The 20,844-nt window shown below is 40.6% G+C and overlaps 1 protein-coding gene across 2 annotated transcripts; it reads left to right on the forward strand.

The window, feature by feature from the left end:
* The first annotated feature begins 673 nt into the window (after positions 1 to 673).
* LOC117475150 (androgen receptor-like) lies at positions 674 to 12,653 on the forward strand. 2 transcript variants are annotated; one of them, XM_034121291.1, is made up of 9 exons: positions 674 to 1,515; positions 2,473 to 2,609; positions 2,853 to 2,969; positions 3,311 to 3,427; positions 3,512 to 3,715; positions 4,212 to 4,356; positions 5,374 to 5,504; positions 5,657 to 5,808; positions 11,486 to 12,653. In XM_034121291.1, exons 1-9 carry the CDS (start codon positions 674 to 676, stop codon positions 11,648 to 11,650), a joined length of 2,010 nt encoding a protein of 669 aa, XP_033977182.1. In that variant the 3' UTR covers positions 11,651 to 12,653. The 2 variants fall into 2 exon arrangements, with proteins under 2 accessions (XP_033977182.1, XP_033977183.1); XM_034121292.1 differs by having other exon boundaries at positions 3,515 to 3,715; positions 11,486 to 11,650.
* Positions 12,654 to 20,844: the final 8,191 nt, after the last annotated feature.

Genomic DNA, 20,844 nt, shown 5'->3' on the forward strand with positions numbered 1-20,844 from the left:
TCCTCATCCATCACATGCAGACTATTAGACCTTTCATTGACCAACGGTATATACAATTATATTTATTTTGACGTCTTTCAGAAAAGTCAGTGATTGTGCAGGATAAGTTGTATTATATCGAACAACATTCACCGTGTAAATAAGGCAACCGAATACAAACAAGCTCATGTTTAATTCCCACAACATACTGAGAAAGAGAATATTACAATTTAGAAAATCCAATTCTGAACAAACATGTCAGCTTTAGGTGAGAATGTTTCTAAAGAAGCCTGTCATGATGTGGCGATAATTTATCCTTGCTATTCTCACTCACGAGACCTAAACATGCCAGAGTTCAAAGACAAGTTACAAAGTTTTAATCGTTACTTATGGAGCGAGTTTCTGCTCTGCCCCCGAGGAAATACAACGGAGCTTTGTAAACAAAGAAAAAAGGCGATAGGAAACAAGTATCCAGCCCTGCTTTCATTCGCGGAACAGCTCGGCGGGACGTCCCTTCCCAACACCCTACGTCGACAGACCGCTGCTCTGTATTATTTCCCTTTCCGCCGACACATATGACCGGAGTCTCGCAGGGTAGGCGTTTTCTCGCCTGAAGTGCGTTGTTTTATTTTGTTTCCCAGTGTAACCAGCACACTGCTCACACAGTAGGCTACTGTCTTGACGGGAGCGGAAGATGGCCTTTCGCTCGAGCTTAGAAGAAATATCAAACTCTTTAATAAACAAGCGCGTGGACACTGCGGACACCTGTGCTTCTTGCCCAACTACCGCTGAGCTAAGTAAGGCAGTATCGGTGTCACTGGGTTTAGACTCAGTGTCCTCTCCGCTTAGCAACATGAATCAGTGCTCCGGCAGCAGCAGCAGCATATTCGCAGACTTCCACCACACCATGGAGAGTAGTAGTAGTAGAGTTCAGGAGTTACAAACGGCTCCTAATGTCAACTCAGACAGGCTTCTATTACGTGACACTGCCCTTAAAGACGACTTTGGAGAAGCGTGCCACGGCATTCAGCAGGTGAGCTGCATGGATCTGCTCACATCGGGGGACATGGACAGCGCGCAGAACAGGGCGCGTGACCCTGTGTTATCTGGGTATGTCTGCAGGGAGTCTAACCTGTTCATGAACCCGCAGGAAGAGCTGCCCGCGCCCTCTCAGGTGGAAGAGATGTTGCCTTTGATACCATACTCTGCGTACTCCGCAAATCCGAACCTACACAGGGACACTCCGGGAGCGTGGTGCGCCCGAAGCAACCGATCCGAGCCGGAGAGGGGCGGTTTAAGCGGACGTAATTTGTTGTGCAAATACTGTAACTGTGGGCCAGCATCTCTCGGATCCATGCAGGAATGCCACTGTCTCTGGTACAACAAGGAGGACAAAGGTGGCATGCGAGCAGCGATGGCACACGGCTATGGCCAAATGGAAAGTTACCAAAGTGCAATTCCTCAAGGACACGGCACTCTTTCCACTATCAAGACTGAACCATCTGTTTGGCTGGATTGCTCTGATCGCACTTTTAGGTAAGTACGTTTCAATGATTTGCTTTGACTTGGTTTTTGTTGGCATAATATCGAGAGTGCAATTATACTGAGGGCTTCATTCTGTCCACCCAAGTTCATCTTTTTTTTGTCAGAAATAAAAGGACAAATGCACCGTGAACATTGTGTAGTGACCATGCTTTAATCTGCCCAGTTGTTGCATGTTGCTTTGTTTGATTTTTAAATAAGGGTTATGAACTTGATCCTTTATTAAATCCATTGTCTATAGCTACAATCTCCTCCTGTTCTTCTTGATATTTATATATAGAGCTGCAGAGGATTTTTGGACATGGCTGCACAAATAAATAAAATCCACCCAACATTGCATTATCCTCTGCTATGCCTTATGCTGGTACCCAGTTGTGCTGCAGAGACAGCTGTGTAATCAGCATTACATTATTTGGGCTCTAACAGCCACATGTGCTCATCTCGGCCTTGGTCAAGTTGTGTTTTAGTGTTTAGCTAGACTGAATCAAAGTTGACCTTATCCCTAACTTGGACTGTGCTGTGACTAACTACATAAAATACCACTTAATATACCACTGTCACTGTAAACAAGAGATACAGCACCTGTTGCTGCATCTGGCTTTGAATAGAAGAGAATGTCCTGATTTTACTGCCCGTAAAAAAAAAATCATCGAACTTTGCTGGTTAATCACAGATGTGCCTCACTTGTTATGTAATCAATCATGGAATAGGGAAATGTTTTATAACTGGATTGGATTTAGGGAATTAGTGCCCTGAATGTCATAACAGGGAGCCATCTCTGAGACAAAACCTAGTGACCTAAATTAACTGCTAATACGCCTAGTTTGACTGTCTGCCTTTGTTCATGCTATTTGCAACTGTTAATGATGAAACCATTTAAAAAATGCAGAATCTGTGCCCACTGGTGAATCCTTTCTCTTTCATATGTTTTTTTATGTTTTATGTGTCCAGGCATGAGGATTTGTTCCCAGGTGTGTATCTGTCGGACAGGAGAGTGTGTCAGGTTTGCAGCGACGAAGCCTCAGGTTGTCACTACGGAGCCGTCACCTGCGGCAGCTGCAAAGTATTCTTCAAGAGAGCCGCTGCAGGTGGGTGCGACACCAATTTAAACATACACGAGTGCACACAAAGACACCCACAATCACTCGAGCGCTGATTTAATTTCTTACGCCCACTCGTTGGTGCATTCAGGCAGGGCACAGTGACCTTACATTATGAGGGCGAGTTATTTCATGTTATCAGTAAACACCCACATATCAGCACTATGAGTGGAAGCCGAATCATTGTTGGAAACACTCCCTCATCCCCCCGAAACTTTTCTGTACCACCAGGTAAGCAGAACCATCTGTGTGCCAGCCGGAACGACTGCACCATCGACAAGCTGCGGAGGAAAAACTGCGCCTCATGCCGTTTAAAGAGGTGCTTCATGTCAGGAATGAGCCTCAAAGGTGAGGGACTAAATATAAAATCCCAAAAGAGAGACTGAGCATGGAAAGTATGAGGGATTTTCATTTGAAAAGAGGGTCAGGGTGGTTAGATAGCTTGCATGCATTGGATCAGAGCTGACTAATCAAATGTCCCTGCTTAAATACAGTGTAACAAATTTGTTTCAGAAGAGCTTTTTCCTGGCCTTGCCCCTCTGCAGTGATAAGGAACAGAATCTGGCTTATACTCGTTTCGTCTTTTTTCCCTGATTTGCTTTTATTTATTGTGTAATAAATCAGACAAAACAACGTATAAATGGAGACTTGTTATCTCCTTTCGTCCCTGTTTTCTTCTCCTTGTCTAGGTCGTAGGCTTAAGGGAGCCGGACAGCCGAGGAGCGGAGAGGAGGAGCTTCCTCCGGCTCCCTGGGGAAACAGAGATGCCATCTTGAAGCCTGGAAGTGCAGCTGTAGCGGCTCAAAGTGAGGATAAGTGTCTCATCAACTCCACTTAACATAGTTTTACTTGTAATGTTACTTTAATACTCTTCTTCTGTATGTCTTCAGTAGCTTGCCTGGCTTCAGGGATTCCCCCAAGCGTGCGCTCCTGCCGCTCCCTGCTCAGCGTCTTGCAGGCCATCGAGCCGGCTGTGGTCAATGCCGGGCATGATCACGCACAGCCAGACAGCCCCGCGTCCTTGCTCACCAGCCTCAATGAGCTGGGGGAGAGACAGCTGGTAACTGTGGTGCGCTGGGCCAAGGCAATACCAGGTAAATCACTCTGGGCCAAGGTTGACTTGTACACGAGTCAACACCACATGTAGGTGTTTTTAGTTGGTGTGTCCAGACAGATTGTATTGTTTTAGGCTTAGCAAAACCAGCGAGGTCACGCTTTCTGAGCAAGATAGGGGGATAACACTGAGAGGTACATTCAATTTCCCAGTAATTTACATCGTCAGGAAATGTCTGATATCCGATCTTATATTTGTAATCTTGGGGCAAGGCCACGACATCACCAGATGGCAAGCCTCGCCAGGATTTGATGCACATTGAACACGTTTGATGAGCCAATCCCTTCCAAACCTGTTCATAAATAGACCACTAGAGGGGGATACGCTCATATCTATGGCAGGGTGGAAAAGGCAAACACTGTATCCACACTGCTGTGATTCTTCTTTTAATTAGTATGAAGTGTTGATATCTATTCAACTGAACTGGGTAGTGTGATTTCATGATGTGCAGTTAATAAAAAATGTGTTTTTTACAGGTTTCCGTGACATGCACGTGGATGATCAGATGTCTGTGATTCAGTTGTCATGGATGGGGGTGATGGTGTTTGCGTTGGGATGGAGGTCCTACACACTCACCAACAGCTCCCTGCTCTACTTTGCTCCAGACCTGGTGTTCAATGAGTAAGTAGTGAAGAAATACTTCAACCAAAGTTCTGATATTGTTTTCAAAGAATGGAAGTTAGAAGAAGTTTGTCATGTCGCAGTTTCTTTAGCAGACAAATAAAGTTTGTGGCGGCCCTTAACCGCTGTAGTAATCACTGTGACATTTGGCTTTGTTGGAATACGAAGAGTTTTCACTTGTCACCGTGATGGGAAAGAAAAGCCACTTAGGAATACAAGCTTCAGAGAAAGATGTATAACAAATAACACGATGAACGGCGTCTTTTTCTAAGCGAGACAGTAAACAAGTCTGTTGTGTTCCTACATTTCCCTTTGCGTCTGATTTACGTGGCCGCAGAGGGATCACCTCAGATGAATTATTCGGTTTCATCTCCACGAAACCATCAGTCCCCAAGAACTTCAGCGGTGTCGCGTTTTTTTTTTTCTTTTTTCAATTTGACAAGTTCTGATTCGCGCCGCAACCTCCTCCAGCCTTTATCAAAAAAATAATTCCTGACACCTCAACTCCTGCTTGTTGTCCTTTCTCTGTACTTTCAGCAAACTTCACGCAGAGTTTTGAAATTAAACGTTGCACTTAATAAAACAGAAGTAAATTACCACCCTGCCATTTCTTATCAGTAAATAGCTTTCCGTTTTTGAACGAGCGTGTCGCTGAGTAAAACCAGCCTCGGGCCCTCAGAGCAGCTTTCACTTCGTGCGACATTAGCAAAACACTCATTCCGCCTGCATTAGACCTCTGTCACTCTCTAGGGCTGCTTCTGAACTGCATGGAAATTGATACGCCTGCCCTTGTTGCTGACCCTCATTTTCCTCAGGCTCTACGTCGTTCCCTTTTCCATTATCCAACTCACTCATTTTATTCTCACCTCTGCTGCTTTTTCCACCTCGGTGTCAATTAATTGTCTTCCGTCTTTTCTTCCTTGTCTGACGCTCTCTTTGCCTCCTCCTTATGTCGCACCCGGTGCTCCTTCTCCTTCCTCTCACTCACATCGTCCATTTTTTGTATTCCCCCTGCAGCCAGCGGATGCAAGTGTCCAGTATGTATGAACACTGTGTGAGGATGAAGGTGCTCTCCCAAAGGTTCTGCATGCTGAAGGTCACCCAGGAGGAGTTCCTCTGCATGAAAGCCCTGGTCCTCTTCAGCATCAGTGAGTCCGCTGGGAAAAAGGAAATAATACGTTGAATGTCATGTCGAGCAAGTGAAATAAGAGTATAATTGAGTTCAGCCATTCTTCTGGGAATTGATGGGATGGATAATGTCCGTGAGATTTATTGTTGTGTTCTGGGTTTGTGGTCACAGTGCCAGTGGAGGGCCTGAAGAACCAGCGTTGTTTTGATGAACTGCGGACCTCCTACATAAAGGAGCTGGACCGCTTGGCGAGCCACCGCGGAGAGACCACCCGCACACAGAGGCTGTTCCAGCTCACTCAGCTGCTGGACTACCTCCAGTCGGTAATACACACTATTCTACACGTATATGACGAGGGAAAAGTCAACAGCCATTGCGAAATCGAACAAAATTAAAAACAGTTCAATCCCAGAATAAGAGTCAGGTTTATTGCCGTCATAAACATAGCGTGAGAAAAGTGTTATAAATAAAAGAGAAAATAGAACTATTACAAAAACGACTATAAAATATAAAGACATGTTAATAAGAAAACTACAAGAGAAGCACAACAACAATGAGACGCATTACTAAGAAACATTTCATATTTGCTCACTTAAAATATTATGACTGGTCTTTTATAGTTCTATATCTACTCTGTCGAGGTCTGGGGAAATACATAAAAATCACAAATGTAGTTCTTATACTTCAGAAGGTCATAACATTTGTTAAGAGAGCTGATGATCATGAACTAACCAAGACTGTAAATTATAAGCTTACCTGCTTTAAATGTATGGATGGACTTTCAAACTTGCACAATTAATGTATAAAGCAACAAACTGCAACATGCTTCCAGACTGCATCCAAAAGTGGTTCCAACTTAGAGTCAGTCACCAGTAACTAAGGGGAATTTGCAAGTTAAACAAATTAAAGATTGGACGAAATGCAAAACATTTTCAATAGTAATGAAAAGGAAATTCAAATTTGGGATAAACTTGAATGATTTAAACAATATAAAATAATAATAATAAGAGGATAAACAAAGCTGAAATAATACAATTGTGTAAATTAATTTTTAGTTTGGACTTTTGGGGATTATATCTAAATGTAGTTTTTTCATTTTCAGTGTATACTATTAATGATAATTGTATGATAGATGACCTTTTAGGTCAGCTTTAGTTTGTCAGTATTTGAAGAGGAATTAAATAGTTTATTTCTTATTTTCATATTGGCGTTTGAGTAGTGTGTCAAGAATGAACAAAGTGACCTAAACTACTTAAATATATAAAACCCCAAAATTAGATTAGATTAAATATACTTTTTATTGATCTCAATTTGGGAAATTTGAATTCAAAGTATAGTAGTATAGTATAGAGTATATCTATTGAATACACAATGTAAATATACAGAATTCAAGGCGTTGTACATTATGATAGGCCAGCATAACACAAACTCACAAAATGTCATATACAAGATACAATTTACAGTTAAGTTTGCAGAGTAATTACAGTTTTTAAATGACATTTAAATATATTCAAATGAAACATCAGAGTGGGATCTGGTTAAATGCTGTGACTTTAAACGTTCACCTTAATGTCATTAAGCTAGCGTCAAGGACCTCCATGAACCAGATTCAGTGTGTATCAAAGTTCAACTAACTGCGCCACTCTAAGTTTGTTGATCATTTAATTCCTCACTTACTTTATCAGCTATTATGTTTAAAATTCAAGCAGTGGTCCATTTCATTTCAGTTGCAGACAGACAGTAATGTCATCCATTTTCTCTGAACCCAGGGTAGTGGGTACACATCAGTTCGGGAACAAATCCCCAGCCTGCCACTGCACACAGGGAAAGTACTGAGTCACCCTCTGGTGGTAGCAGTGACTGATATACAATTACTGTGAGGATTAACCTCACATTTTCCATCATGCAACCCATCCTTAATCTAGTCCCAGCCAATAGAGTGGTGCAGGAATGAGTCCTAAAACCCGGAAATGAGTTAGCATTTCAGCACTTCCAGGGTTCCTCGTAGTCAATGTTTTTTTTAATTAATCAGAATTAGAAATACTTAAATAATTAGGGGGAAGCTGGTTTTTGTGACAGTTGTTCCATTATAGAATGAATAAAATAACTAATACAAATATAATGTACTATATAATAAAAGTAAGAATGTGCAATAAAAGATCAAATAAGATATATAAATTAGGTTTTAGTTAAGAATTAGGTTTTGGTTAGGTATCTGAAATAAGGTCTATGGTTAATTCAAGCTCACAAGATTTCCAGTTTTGTTCCATGATATAAAATGCGTCAGTGAATGCCTCACTCGTGAATACCTGAAGCTTTAACATGTTTAAAAATGTGCGGTTGCTAACAAGTGTCTTAAAAAGATTTCTAAATGTCATCCCACGGAATATTAGCCACCTTTAGCTTAGCAGAGGCACAGCCATGCTGCCGTGATGTAGTTTGTTTATAGCCTAACGTTAGCTTTTACTTCTGGCAGTTGGATTTTAGTGTGGAAATATCCCAGGGAGGGAGGCCTTGGCTATGATGCCTTCCGGGTCTTTCTACAAACATACATCATCTCTGCACCGCACTATGTAATGCTGTAAGACGCACGTTCAAACTAAATACAATATCAACAGGAAACAGCAGCATCAGCTGATCACGTCTGCAAATGCAAACATGACACATCATGGAAAAATAAACCTGTTTTGATATTCTTCACACCTGTAGGTGATTAGTGTGATGTTGTAAACCTCGGGTTGACTGGAATACACATTGCTCACAGTGCCAACAACATGAGAGGGAAGGAGGGAATTTTATTTGTCCAAATAAAATTCAGAGCATATTAAAGCAACCAAGGAAACTTGCACCAGTTATGACAATATAAATAGTTTTACATCTGTTTTTACTAGCACACCAGCATTGCTCTTGGTAGACGCCTTTATCACGACACAATAAACATTTAACAGACTGAAGTGTCTAAGTTAAAGTTAAAGCCTTTTATTGTCATTGTACACAGAGTATAACGAGATATAATAGGCAAGTGCCTTGAAAAGCTTAAAGTCCAGCCTGAATCATGAAGAACTGTATGCTGCATTTAGTTAAAGTAGTATTAAATGTGAAACCACAAAAGCTTTAAAGAAAAAAGAGCAGCTATAAAAGAAAAGAATGCCTTACAGAACAACATGTATCTTTCTTTGTATGTGTTTATGAACATTATACATACACTATGTCTATTAATGCTTTAGGAAACAAGAAAAAGATAAGAAACTAACAATGCATAGCAATGTTGAGAGAAATAGCAACAGTTGAATCACAACACAACAACAAACGATGTCACAAGTCAGGTTAGCCCATATTCAAATCCATATTTCAAAGGTTTAAGGTTAAAAACTTATTTTTAATTAATTCTCAAGGAGTTTTTTGTCCTACAATCCAAGTTGAGTGTTCCACAGTCTTAAACAAATAATAATAATAATAATAAGAACAAAATAAACAGCTTCATTCAAAAACCTAACAACATTCAAAATGTGTTGTGCTTTTTACTAAATTAAATGGTTCCAATGAATGCTATACAACGCTTTTATTGTTTTTGTTTTACTATAATTTGCACATCCCTCTACTTCATGTACAGAAGATGCAAAGATAAATAAAGTCATTTAAACCTGAAAGAAAGCGTCCATGGGTTTCTTAAGCGTCCATGGCTTTTTTGAAAGGAGCTATATCATTTCAAGTTATTATTATTATTATTATTAACAAAAGTATATTTGAGGTTATTATTCCTAAAACTGTAACTGCATACCTGGACTATAAACAACTCTGTTAATGGAGATATTACTACAGATTGCTGTTTGTGATGCCACCACTAGAGGGTGCACATCGACTGCTTTCCTCCTCAGTACTGTCATCATAGCTTGTAAAACTAATTGGTAATAGCAATCTAAAAAAATAAACCTTCGGTGGTTGAGGCGAGCCCAGAAACGCTGGAAAGTTTCCCCCCGAAGAAAGCCGAGCTGCGGCAGTTTGAGCCTCAAATCTTTCGCTGTGGATTTACTCTTAAAGGCTCAGCTTTGTCAGTGTCCCACTCACATCTCAGATCTCCTAATGCCTTATGAGTTGGAGGCCAGCCAGGGATTGTCTGGCAGGGCCCTTAAGGCAGAAAAAGCGGAGTTGATCAAGACCCTGCCGTTCAGACCCCTCTGCTTCCCCCTGCCTGAGGGGCTTACAGCGGCACAATGAGTGTCATCTCTTAAACCACCTCTTAAAGCTCATGGCAGGAGACAGCTTCCATGTCTTTTTCCCTTTCCCCCTTTATCTGAGGGCTTTGTTCTCTTTCAATGCTGTACACATATACGCGTCACATCTCTGTCACTAATAACCACCAGTGGAAGAAGTACTTTACTTAAGTCAAAGTAGCATTACTAGATTGTGACACATTACAAATACTCTGTCACAGGTGATGCATTCAAAATCTTACTTGAGTAAAGTTACAGAAGTATTGGAATCACAATATTCCTGAAATACTAAAAGTGCTCACTAGGCATAATGGCCGCTCTAAGATTCCTATACAATACAATCTTTTTTTTTAAATCATTTTATCTTTTACTTATTAACTTTTATACTATTGTTTATTATTTTCCCATTATTTTGAAAGAGGCTGATCATTGGAGAGTTTTTTTCTTTAAATCTTCTTGACAGTTCCTCAAATCCATTAGTCAATGTCCTCCCAGCCTTTTTAATTGTATAATAATGCATGTATCTCACTTTGACTGCAACATTTAAACATTATCTGAGGAGCTGCTGTCAAACTAATGTTTTTTATCCTTCCTTTAATATATTATTTACATTCATTTTTCCTAAATTAAATGAAGATATTCATTTATTGGTAACTTTACATACAGTATGAATTGTGATATGAATTGTGACCCTAACCCACTTAGCTGTTAAAGGGGGCGCTGGTTTCGATTAGCTTATAATCTGAATCTGTTAAGTAACTAAAGCTGCCAGATAGATTCGGTGTAGTAAAAAATGAAAGAATATATTTAAGAAAATTACATTTTATTTTTTGAAATGTAGTTAGGGTTGAAAATAAATACATTTAATTTGTTTTTTAAATATTTTATCTAAATTACCTCATGCACTAGTGCAATATCCAGTGGAGAAAGATATGTGAAAATATTGTTCTATTGAAATGTTTGTGTTGCTGCAGAGCAGTCACAGCCTACAGAAGGTATTCTACAGACTTAATTAAACCAAATCATTGTTTGGTACAGATCCTCTTTACATAAAAACAAATCACACTATGATCATTTTACTCTATATTTCTATGATAATGTTCAAAAATGATTATTCCCACTATGAATCATATTGTAATTCCAGTCAAGAATAATTGCAAATAGGGATTTATTTTCAAAAAGTGCAACCCTTAGTGGAGTATTAAAGGTCCCCTGTTATAATGTTCTTCATCAATATATTATATGTCTCAGATATATACAAATCATGTCTCTGAAGGGTTTGGCTGAAACACCAAACAGATCATTGCAGCATCCCATAATCCCCTCTGTTTCAGCCCTGTTTCCAAAGTGCTGATTCTCTGTCTGTTACTTTAGATGAAAATAAGGAGCCCCTCCCCACGCTCCTCTGAGAGATATTTGGTTACAAAGAACACACTGTGCTCTAGGAGGAGATTCAGGTGATAAGGTGGGGGGGGGTTACCTTGGTTGGTTGTTGGCTAATGGTTACACAAGCCAAAAAATCGTTATGACATCATAAAGTGGCCAGAATCTGATCGGCTCATTTTCAGACAGGTTTTTATATAAATGGATCAGGACAAAAAGTGAGTGAATCTTTTTTCCTGAAACTTTCAGAATCTCTTTACACAGAGGGGACACATGTTGATGTATAAAAGACATGAAAAAGTGGATTTTGCATAATAGGTGACCTTTAAGTAGTATAAATGCAAGTACTTGAATAAATGTACTTGATTCCACTAGTGCTAATAACCCCTCCTCTTCTTCTCAGATTGTGAGGAAGTTACACCAGTTCACCTACGATCTCTTCATCCAAGCTCAGTCCCTCCAGACGCGTGTCAACTTCCCAGAGATGATCTCCGAGATCGTGAGCGTCCATGTTCCCAAAATCCTCTCGGGCATGGTCAAACCCATCCTTTTCCACAACACAGCCTAGAGCGGTGTGGCTGAAGGGTGGGCTCGTGATTGTCCTTTATGTCACTTGAGCTTCAACCACTTCTGGGAAAAGCTTAAATGGCTAGAGAGGGTTAATAATTTCATGAGGTGTAAGCCTTTTTTTGAACCTACAGGGTGACAGTGGAGCACAGTGAAGCTAAATGAAGTGCATTCAGCACATTCTTCCAATCTTATTGCATCTATTCTGTTCTCCTACTGCCTGATATCTGTATGAAATGTCTCGTTTTTTAGCATGACTTCCTCCACACAGGCTAAACACCTGGCATGTAAGACTTCTTCTTCCTCTTCTTCTTCTGCATATATATATAACCGACAACAGGTTATGTTTAATTTCAGGAGGGGAAAACCCTGTTTTCAGAGTTCACATCATTGTAGCCTGTCTGTGTGCAGTGGTATGACATTTGGATTAGCTTTTTAACAATGAATGTTATTGTGCGCACCTGAGATGATCACATTTGATTGACAGGTAATAAACCGTCGCGGCATGCATGCTAAGAGGCAACGCTGTCTCGCCGGAGTATAAAAACATGTCTGAAAGCTGTTCGCATCCCTAGACATAATAGTCGACTAATGGTTTAGGCGGAGGCAACACACACACTCTTTTTACACCGTGAGTGACTACAACGTTTCAATTGTATATTTATGAATTTTGTGATTTTAAATAAGCTCGCACTGAAGAAAGTATTTTGACCAAATAGTTGCGAATGACTCATCAGTCAACTAACTATTGGTGACTTTGTTTTTGCTTGTTTTTAAATGTCAAACATTATCCATTTTTTTCCAAGATGGACATTTCATACTGTTGCAACTTTTCTACAGTTTTCTTAAAAAGTGTTCTTTGCAAAGTGCTCTGTTGTGAATCATCATCCAGTATCCATTGTAGCTTTTCTTCCCGCGAAACGATAAAAAGGTCCAGCCAAAAATCTGCTCATTTGTTGCAATACTTACAGCTTAATATGGAATAATAAACAACTGAAGCATGAGTGTGTGTGTTATTAATAACGAGTGCAGAGTGGGAGGAAATGCACACGGTTTGCATTACGGCACAAATCTGAGTGCATGCTAATGGTAATACACATATTCCCTGTCTGATATGTTACATTTCACTCTGATAAGCAGTAAAGTGAACAGACAGGCTTTTAGAAAACATCAGACAGACATATTTTCTGCCAGTGCATTACACACCCTCAGGATTATGGCATTCTGCACCCGGCCAGGTAATAGATCTCAGCAGGAAACTAGAACATATCATACTCAAACAAGAAAGCCTGGCAGATTTATTTCTCCCATTCATCCTAGAGGAAACAGCCATGTCTGCTGATCTGGCATCAGTAATGGCAGCCTGTGTTTTAATACCATCTAGTGGCTGCTGTGGAATCTGCAGCAGAGAACTGAGACCCAGCAGAAGCAACATCTGCTGGATCCATTCGCATTAGCTCGGTAATGTAATTGGACACGGATTTGCTCAATGTTTGAACAGGGTTACCATTAAATGGTCAGAGTCACGAGATGGGAGGTCATGGCAGTAAAGGGGAGAGTAAATAAAGAATGTGTTTCAATTAGAGGCGTAAATCGGGGTTAAATAGAGAAAACTTAAGGAGGCTCTACGGGGGAATGGAGTAAAAACAAACAAATATCAACTATTCATGTTTATTATTCATACTATGGCAATTATTATTTGATATCATTAATTGTCTATGTGGCTTTTAACATGCAAATCAGGGATTATCTTATCACATATGTTCACAATTGGTTGTTTTATTTTGTTGACATATGAGTGTCAATTTATAAAGTTGCGGTGGGAGTTTTGGATATCTCTTTTTATCACTCCATAAATCCTAGAAATACTGTCAGCAGCCATAAAAAACTATTTCCTCCATGTTTTTAGGAATAACATGTTCCATAAATCAGACTATACATAGACAAACAAAACTTTTAAAATAGAATTACGAATTAAACTGCGCATTTGGTAAACGTTCCTATGTGGAGATTTACGAGTCAAAGTATGAGAAAAAAACTATTTTGACTAAATATTGTAAAATGTCATATATTTTGCAAAACACAAAAAAACGTATTGAAATGTTTAACTAAAAAATCACCATGACATTTCCTCATTTCCCCAGTTGATATGCAATAAGATTAATTATTTTGTATAACAAGTTTTCTGATTTTTTTTTAAATAAGAAATTCAAGCATAATTTGACACTAAAATGATGCTTACATAATGCATTTAAAAATATACATTTACTTTTTTTGTGAATTTAAGAGAAATGTACAGACACAAACAAAATGTATTAAATAAAACACCTAAAAAAACATTAAAAATTGAACAGTGATGGGAAAACGATGTTTCTGCCTTGCACTAATAGATCATCTGCAAGCTAAAGCTTAATTTGATTAGAATATGAAATATATATATTTTCTTTTTAAAATTGGTTATAGAAAATGAAATCACTCAGGGAAAATCATGTTTTTTTTACATCATTAACAAATGTCTGTAGGGCTAAAGAGACGATGACATATCTCTGAGAGCTGGTTTATTTTTACATCTCATTAAAATAGCCCTGTACTGTAAAGAGCAGTCTGTCTGGGTAACCTCCACCGCCATTTTAACTCCCATTTCCTGAACAACCTCTTTCAACAAGTTATTTGTCCCTCTCATAAATTAATTGGAGCTGAACGAAGTTTGGGATTGAAAGACATGCTGAAATATCACTTAATTCTAAATATATTCCACGCCGCACATGCCCCTCTGACTCTGACCTTAAAAGGAATGGTTTCTTGTAGGTTTTTTTGCAATGATCAAAAATGTATGTGTTGATGTCGACATTTGAACTTAGCTCAGATTCCATTTGATTTCGGTGTTTTCTCCCGGTCTGCTCTGCATCAATATTACATGCCTACTCTTGCAGAACAAGGGTTTTTTCTTCTGCTGGTAACGGTAAACCACAGAAAGCACAAACACACTGGCCACAAACAACAAAAAGTTGAAATGATTTCCTGATGTGGAAGTTAAGGAAATGGAAGAAATTCAATGTGCCTTTGAATGTGAGAGTATGACAACAGAAAACAACTCAAAATGAAAACTTAAGAAACCCACATTATCCAAGCTGAAATGGAATTGAAATGTGCACAATACTTCTTTCAACCTCACCTAAAAGTCCATCAATAATGTCTTTAACACCAGGTTACTCACAGCTAGAGTGACCGGAAAACAATTAGATTGTGGAGGTGGTAAGATGACACCCCTGAATGGGTTGTTTCTGTGGCCTGTCTAATGGAGGGCGATTCCTACTCAAGCACTAGTCCATTAACAACCAATTAACTTCCTATTAATATTTTACCAGACAGGGCCCCTCTTCTTGACGTGTTTTAAGGAGCTTTTCCCAGGAGTGTTTGAACATGAGCAGCTTTTAGCGCAGCATAAAGAGGCCTGTGTAATGGGCTGAAGGAGGAGGACAGGCAACCTGATAGCACTGAGAGCATGAGGAGGGGAGAGAGGGAGAGAGGGGAGAGAGGAGAGGAGACAGACTTCTGCAGCTGGCCCGCCACCAGGCCAGGCCCCGAGCCGAGCCAGGACCCGAACACACACGGCAGGGATAGGAAATGCACGACTTTAAGGCCATGACACGAGATCAGAAACGAGTGGTTACATTTTGTTGAGCTGCAACTATCGACCAATCCATTATTGTATCAACACAACAAATATCAACAGATATTTTGAGGGCTTTTTGATTAGAAATGGCAGAAAATGCTGATTCCATTCTCTTAAATATGGAGATTTCCTGCTTTTCTGTGTTTGTGAAGAGTTATCTTTGGGTTTTGGAGTGACAAGACAGCTAATGACAGCATCTTGGACTATTTTGGGACATTTAGGATAAGATAATTAGGGAATGTCTTGGGTCACAGCAGCATGTTAACAAGGCATTGCAAAAGTGGAAATGGAAAAGAGTAGAAAATAAACAAAGATAAACAGTAAATATAAACATCTCAGAGAAAATAAAATAAATATAAAATATATGTACATATTGACAATGAAAGATATATATCTGTCGTATATACACTAGGGCCATCCAGCCTCGGACACCCCACCAGGGGAGACCCCCTCGGGGGAGCAGGAGTACAGGTTTTAACCCTTTGAGCCGCTGCTCTCTTCTATCCCTTTTATTGCATTTTTTTAATTTAATTTAATTTTTTTAACACAGACCAAACAGGGCTTTTATAAACCTTTATTGGTTTTATTACAGGAGTTTTTTAATAGGTTTTTTTTTTTTTTAAATGTACCCGAGAGCCCATGCACCACACGCTGCGCTCCTATGGAGCACTCCCCAAAACCCTAACCCTAATCATTTTCTCTATCTTACAGTACACAGTAATTAGTCTACTGTAGATCATTTCATTTTACTTTCTGTTTCATCTAAGTACATAGTTTACTTACTTACTGGATTTTAGTTGCATAATTGTATCACAATATTTTATGGCACTGTTTTACTTCCGTATTACTTTATTACTAGCTATTACTGAAGTATATTGCATGTTGCACGGTCAACGGGGCCTGGAACTAAAGATGTTCCATTGCCAACCACTACACTAACTTATATGACAACAACCTTTGACATTGTGACATTTATAAATCTAACAATGAGAAATGTTTCACCAGATTAATCGATACAGAAAAAAAAACTTTAGTTGCAGCCCCTAGCCATGTTTTGAGTGTAACTTTGTTTTTAAAAGTCCAAGGTGTTCCTGATGAGTGTTTTTTCTTCTGGATTGCAGCAGAACAGCAATTTTGCCCTGGGGCTTCAACATAAAATAAGTGTTAAAACAGGAATATCCACCTTGCTCCTGCTCTGCCCTGAGCTTTGTGCTGTGTAAGGCTGGTTTGGGTGGACATTTTAAACGAGTTCAGGGAAACTCCCTGCCTCGAGACAAAAAGAAAGCGCGAGAGGGAGAGAGGGAGAGAGGGAGGGGGAGGCAGAAAGTAAGAGAGAGAGAGGCCATTATGACTATAGCCCGAGGCTACTCCCAACGGATAAGGCATTTGTCTTCACTTGAAAGTATGATTTATTTTTCCACCAGTCAGAAGGGTTATGTTTGTCACCGCACACTGAAAGGACTTTTTGGAAATAGCAGCAGAAGCAGAAATGGAAAAAAGAAAGAAAGAAAACGTCTAATGCACGCTTCCTCGTTTCAAAGACTTCCCTTCTATGGTTACCTTGTTTGAGATCACTTTCAGTCCTTATTAACTTTAGTTAATCATACTGAACCTTGTGTCTAATTTATCAGCAGGAGTAGTGTGTGTGTGCTGATGATTAAGAGAAAGAGGGGAATGTGGGAAGGAGGGGTGGGCGGGGGAGAAAGATGTGGTTGTATCAGGTTCCCTCCACTGGGTGTAGATGTGGTCTTAGATTTCTCTCTGGGCTGCTGATTAACTGTGCGCGCGTGTGTGTGTGTGTGTGTGTGTGTGTGTGTGTGTGTGTGTGTGTGTGTGTGTGTGTGTGTGTGTGTGTGTGTGTGTGTGTGTGTGTGTGTGTGTGTGTGTGTGTGTGTGTGTGTGTGTGTGTGTGTGTGTGAGCTGGGAGTGCACCGAGGAGAGAGGAACTTCAGCTTTAATTTCCCCCAGCTCCAGATATTACACCCCCGCGCTCCCTGTTTTTATTGGAACAGAGACCAAAAAACACCAAGTGTTTATGATGCATTAAAACATGGTGGGGAACTCGAGTGTGGAATTGTAAATCTATACATTTGGCTGTGTCTCTTCGACGCAGAATTAATTCCTTTACGGAGGATTCTGTGTGTTTTACGAAGACTGATGATTGCAACGCGCCATGAAATCATATTTATACAGAGATTGGAGAGAAAATTCTCCAGCGGTCGAGGAGGGGGGAAATAGAGGGAAATCGACTGAAGCAAAAAAAAAAGGGGGAACATGGGAGGTGGGAGGAGTCATTTCAGGGGGCGAAGCACAGGAGGAAGGAATTATTCTGCATTACCCTAATGACCATTTGAGCAAACGGATGGGTGAGGAGACCACATTACATTCTATTAACCGCTCTTTTGTTGTCGGTGAACTGTTAATGATGTACAAAGGGAGCTCGGCGCTGCTCTCCTGGACAATACATGCTTCTAATTATTCTCAGGAAAATGTCGACAGCCTTTATACCTGGAGACACATTAGCCGGCTCTAATTAGAGTACATATTCTTCTAGTTTAACGCAGGTATTGCCAGCCCCCCTTCTCTGTCTCTCATGTGTTTGCCTTCATTACTTGCCTCTTCTTCTCTTCTGTGCACTCAATTTACTTCCTCTGCCTCCATCCTATTTTTCGCAGCACCACTAGCTGTGACAGTGTCTGCCCATGCTCCCGCCATCCCCCAAGTTCATTATATCAGTACACAGTGTCCATGCCCTCCGCCCCCTCGCAGCCCCTCGCAGCCCCTCGCAGCTCCTGATCCCAGCCAAACGCAATGTGACAGCGCCGCCACAGCCCTCATTTTCAGCCATCACAGGACAGATTTCCCCTTCCAGGGCTCCCGTCTGCAGCCTGATAGATGGGACCCCTGTATTTTCTCGTGCGCGTTCACGCGAGCCTGTTGTTATTTCGCGCGTGCAACTGTGTCCATTCCCTTCGGTTTAGTCTGCATGCATTTGTGTGTTAGTTGGAGCAGGCCAATGTTGGAACCTGTCAGTAGTGATTCTCCAAACAATGTGTTATGATATTATACTGACTTTGTTTCCACTCTCTCACATACTATGTTTTGAATTTGAGGCATTCTTTGCTCTGTTAGAGTGCTGCGTCTCGGTTTTTAAGTGTTTTGTGTAAGGCCTTCCATTTCTGTTTATTGGAGCAACCCTTTGGGGGGGTGTGTGTGTGTGGGGGGGTTGAGCATGTTCAGGTTCGGGGAAATGCTGCAGCACACTTTGGCTACGCTACACACACACTTTCTGATATCTTGTCTCCTCTAAATATTATACTTGCAGTTGTAGCCTCAGGCATCGGTTCTGTGTCATACTGGGAAGGTCAAAACACACACACACAGATACATCACACACACCCACATTCACATAGATTTCAAATATCTCTATCGGCCTTCAGAGATTGTGTTACGGGAAATCATGTCACGGGTCAAATGATTGAATTATTAATGGAAGTGCGGCGCATAACAATCTTCCCTTGTCTATTGTGATTCCAACGCGATATTCACAGGCCCTTCTCCACCTAACTTGATACGACCATGTTACAATCCAAATCCAATAATGCAGACTCTGCAAAAAGTATGCCCACCTCCCCCCCCCCCCTCTTCCCCTACTATTGTTTCATCAGTCGAACAGCGTCTTCAGTCTGTAGCCTTCACACCGGAGAGTATTACCCAATCTGTACAATCGTATTGATTGACGTGCCACATTTCCAAGGACAAGGCGATGCATTTTCATCAAAACAGTCATGGTAAAGTAACTCACAATCATAGGACTCTTTCACAATACACTGGTCTATGAAAAGAGTGTGTATCTTTTTCCCGACAAACCTCTAATCTCAGTTCCTTTTTCACCCTGCCAAATATGGATTTTGTTTGCGAGCATAACTGGAAATCGACCGAGCAAATCTGAAGCGCGATCATGATTCACGTTATGGAAATGAATGCCGCCGCTACCGTTAGCTTACATTTGCATATGTAAAGAGCCACACTCAGAGAGGAACAAGTATTTTAACCTTATTTAGCACACGAGAGATTTCAGTTGAAAGTAATACGTTGCTTTATGATGTTTTAAGAGGAGTTCACCACTAACCAGAGGCACTTTATTCCCTATGGGCCTGTTTCTCACAGAGCCAGTATGGAAATGCGTGTTATTGTAAAACCCCGGTGATAGATTCTTGACCTGAGAATTTCTCCGTCTGTTTTGAGAATGACCGTGGAGCAACACGGCGGGGGGAAAGACACGTTAGGTCACCGCTTTCAGCATTTTATTATCGGCCGGTGCCAGAAAACACAACTCTTTTAGACATCCTAAACATAGCACGCTGGACACATGGGGCTGACAACTTCACTTAGGAGAAGGATATCAAACGGGCTTGTTAATGCAGCTGCTGAAAACAGTCCCATTAGGAGCAGTCAGTCCTATGCTTTGTTTTCCTATCATTTGTTCTTGCCTTTTCATTGTTCCTCCATGTTGGGCATGCTGGGAAAAAAAAACAGAAAAACGAAACATGTTCTCTTGAACATTTAATGAAGACATTTCTCTTCCACTTATAGCTTGGGGTGGATATCATAGAGAATAAAACAAGAAAGGCTCAAAGAAAGTGTTGTAATGTGAGGTTTTTTTCTTAAGTTTCGTATTTCTAAACGCTGCCATGTCTAGCTTCATCAAGCTTGTTTGCGTCATTGTGCATTCTCATTACAGCTTAACAGAAGTTTCCCATCTGGAGAAGCAGAGTCCTTCTTAACGCTCCACCATTCCCCTCCTCTCCTCCCATTTCAAACCCATAGACGTTCCACAAGGCCTAAATGAGCTTGAAGACAAAAAGAGCAGTGTAGTACTCCTTTTTTCCCTTCTAATTTGCCTTTTCCCTCGTTATGCTCCATGATTTATGGGACATAGAAAACAAAAGACGACATGTGTAATTACTGCATGACTAAAGCGTAAACATGCCTTATAGGACGGGGCTACGCTCACGGCGGAGGGCTAATTGTAACTCTCCCCTTCTCCTTCAGTGCCTGAGTTATACGATAGCTCACAGTCAGACACGTGAACATGCATATGTGCTTACATGCAAGCACACACCCACGCAGATGCCCTCATGCTGTGTGTGTGTGTGTGTGTGTGTGTGTGTGTGTGTGAAGCCAGTTTCGCTTTCTTTTCTCTTAAAAATAGGGTGTTTCTGCATGTTCTTTTATTGCTTTATAGAGATACGTGAATGGTTATTGCTGCCATTCTCTCAAGCTCGTGACTGCCATATAGTAATCTCCTCTGTACTTTGTTCAGGTAAGAAACACTAAAGTAAATCTTTTTTTTAAATGCACAAACAACACTTAAGGTTTGCAGTGTGTTAACACCGCTGGCCTAGAAGTTGCCAGCCGCAGCCTTAAAGCCTCCTCCGGCAGTTAAAACCACAACACTACAACCATGAATGGCATCCCGGCCTTGGTCTACACACACATCATTCCACACATTACTC

Source organism: Trematomus bernacchii, unplaced genomic scaffold (assembly GCF_902827165.1).
Source record: "Trematomus bernacchii unplaced genomic scaffold, fTreBer1.1, whole genome shotgun sequence".
Taxonomy (NCBI): Eukaryota; Metazoa; Chordata; class Actinopteri; order Perciformes; family Nototheniidae; genus Trematomus; species Trematomus bernacchii.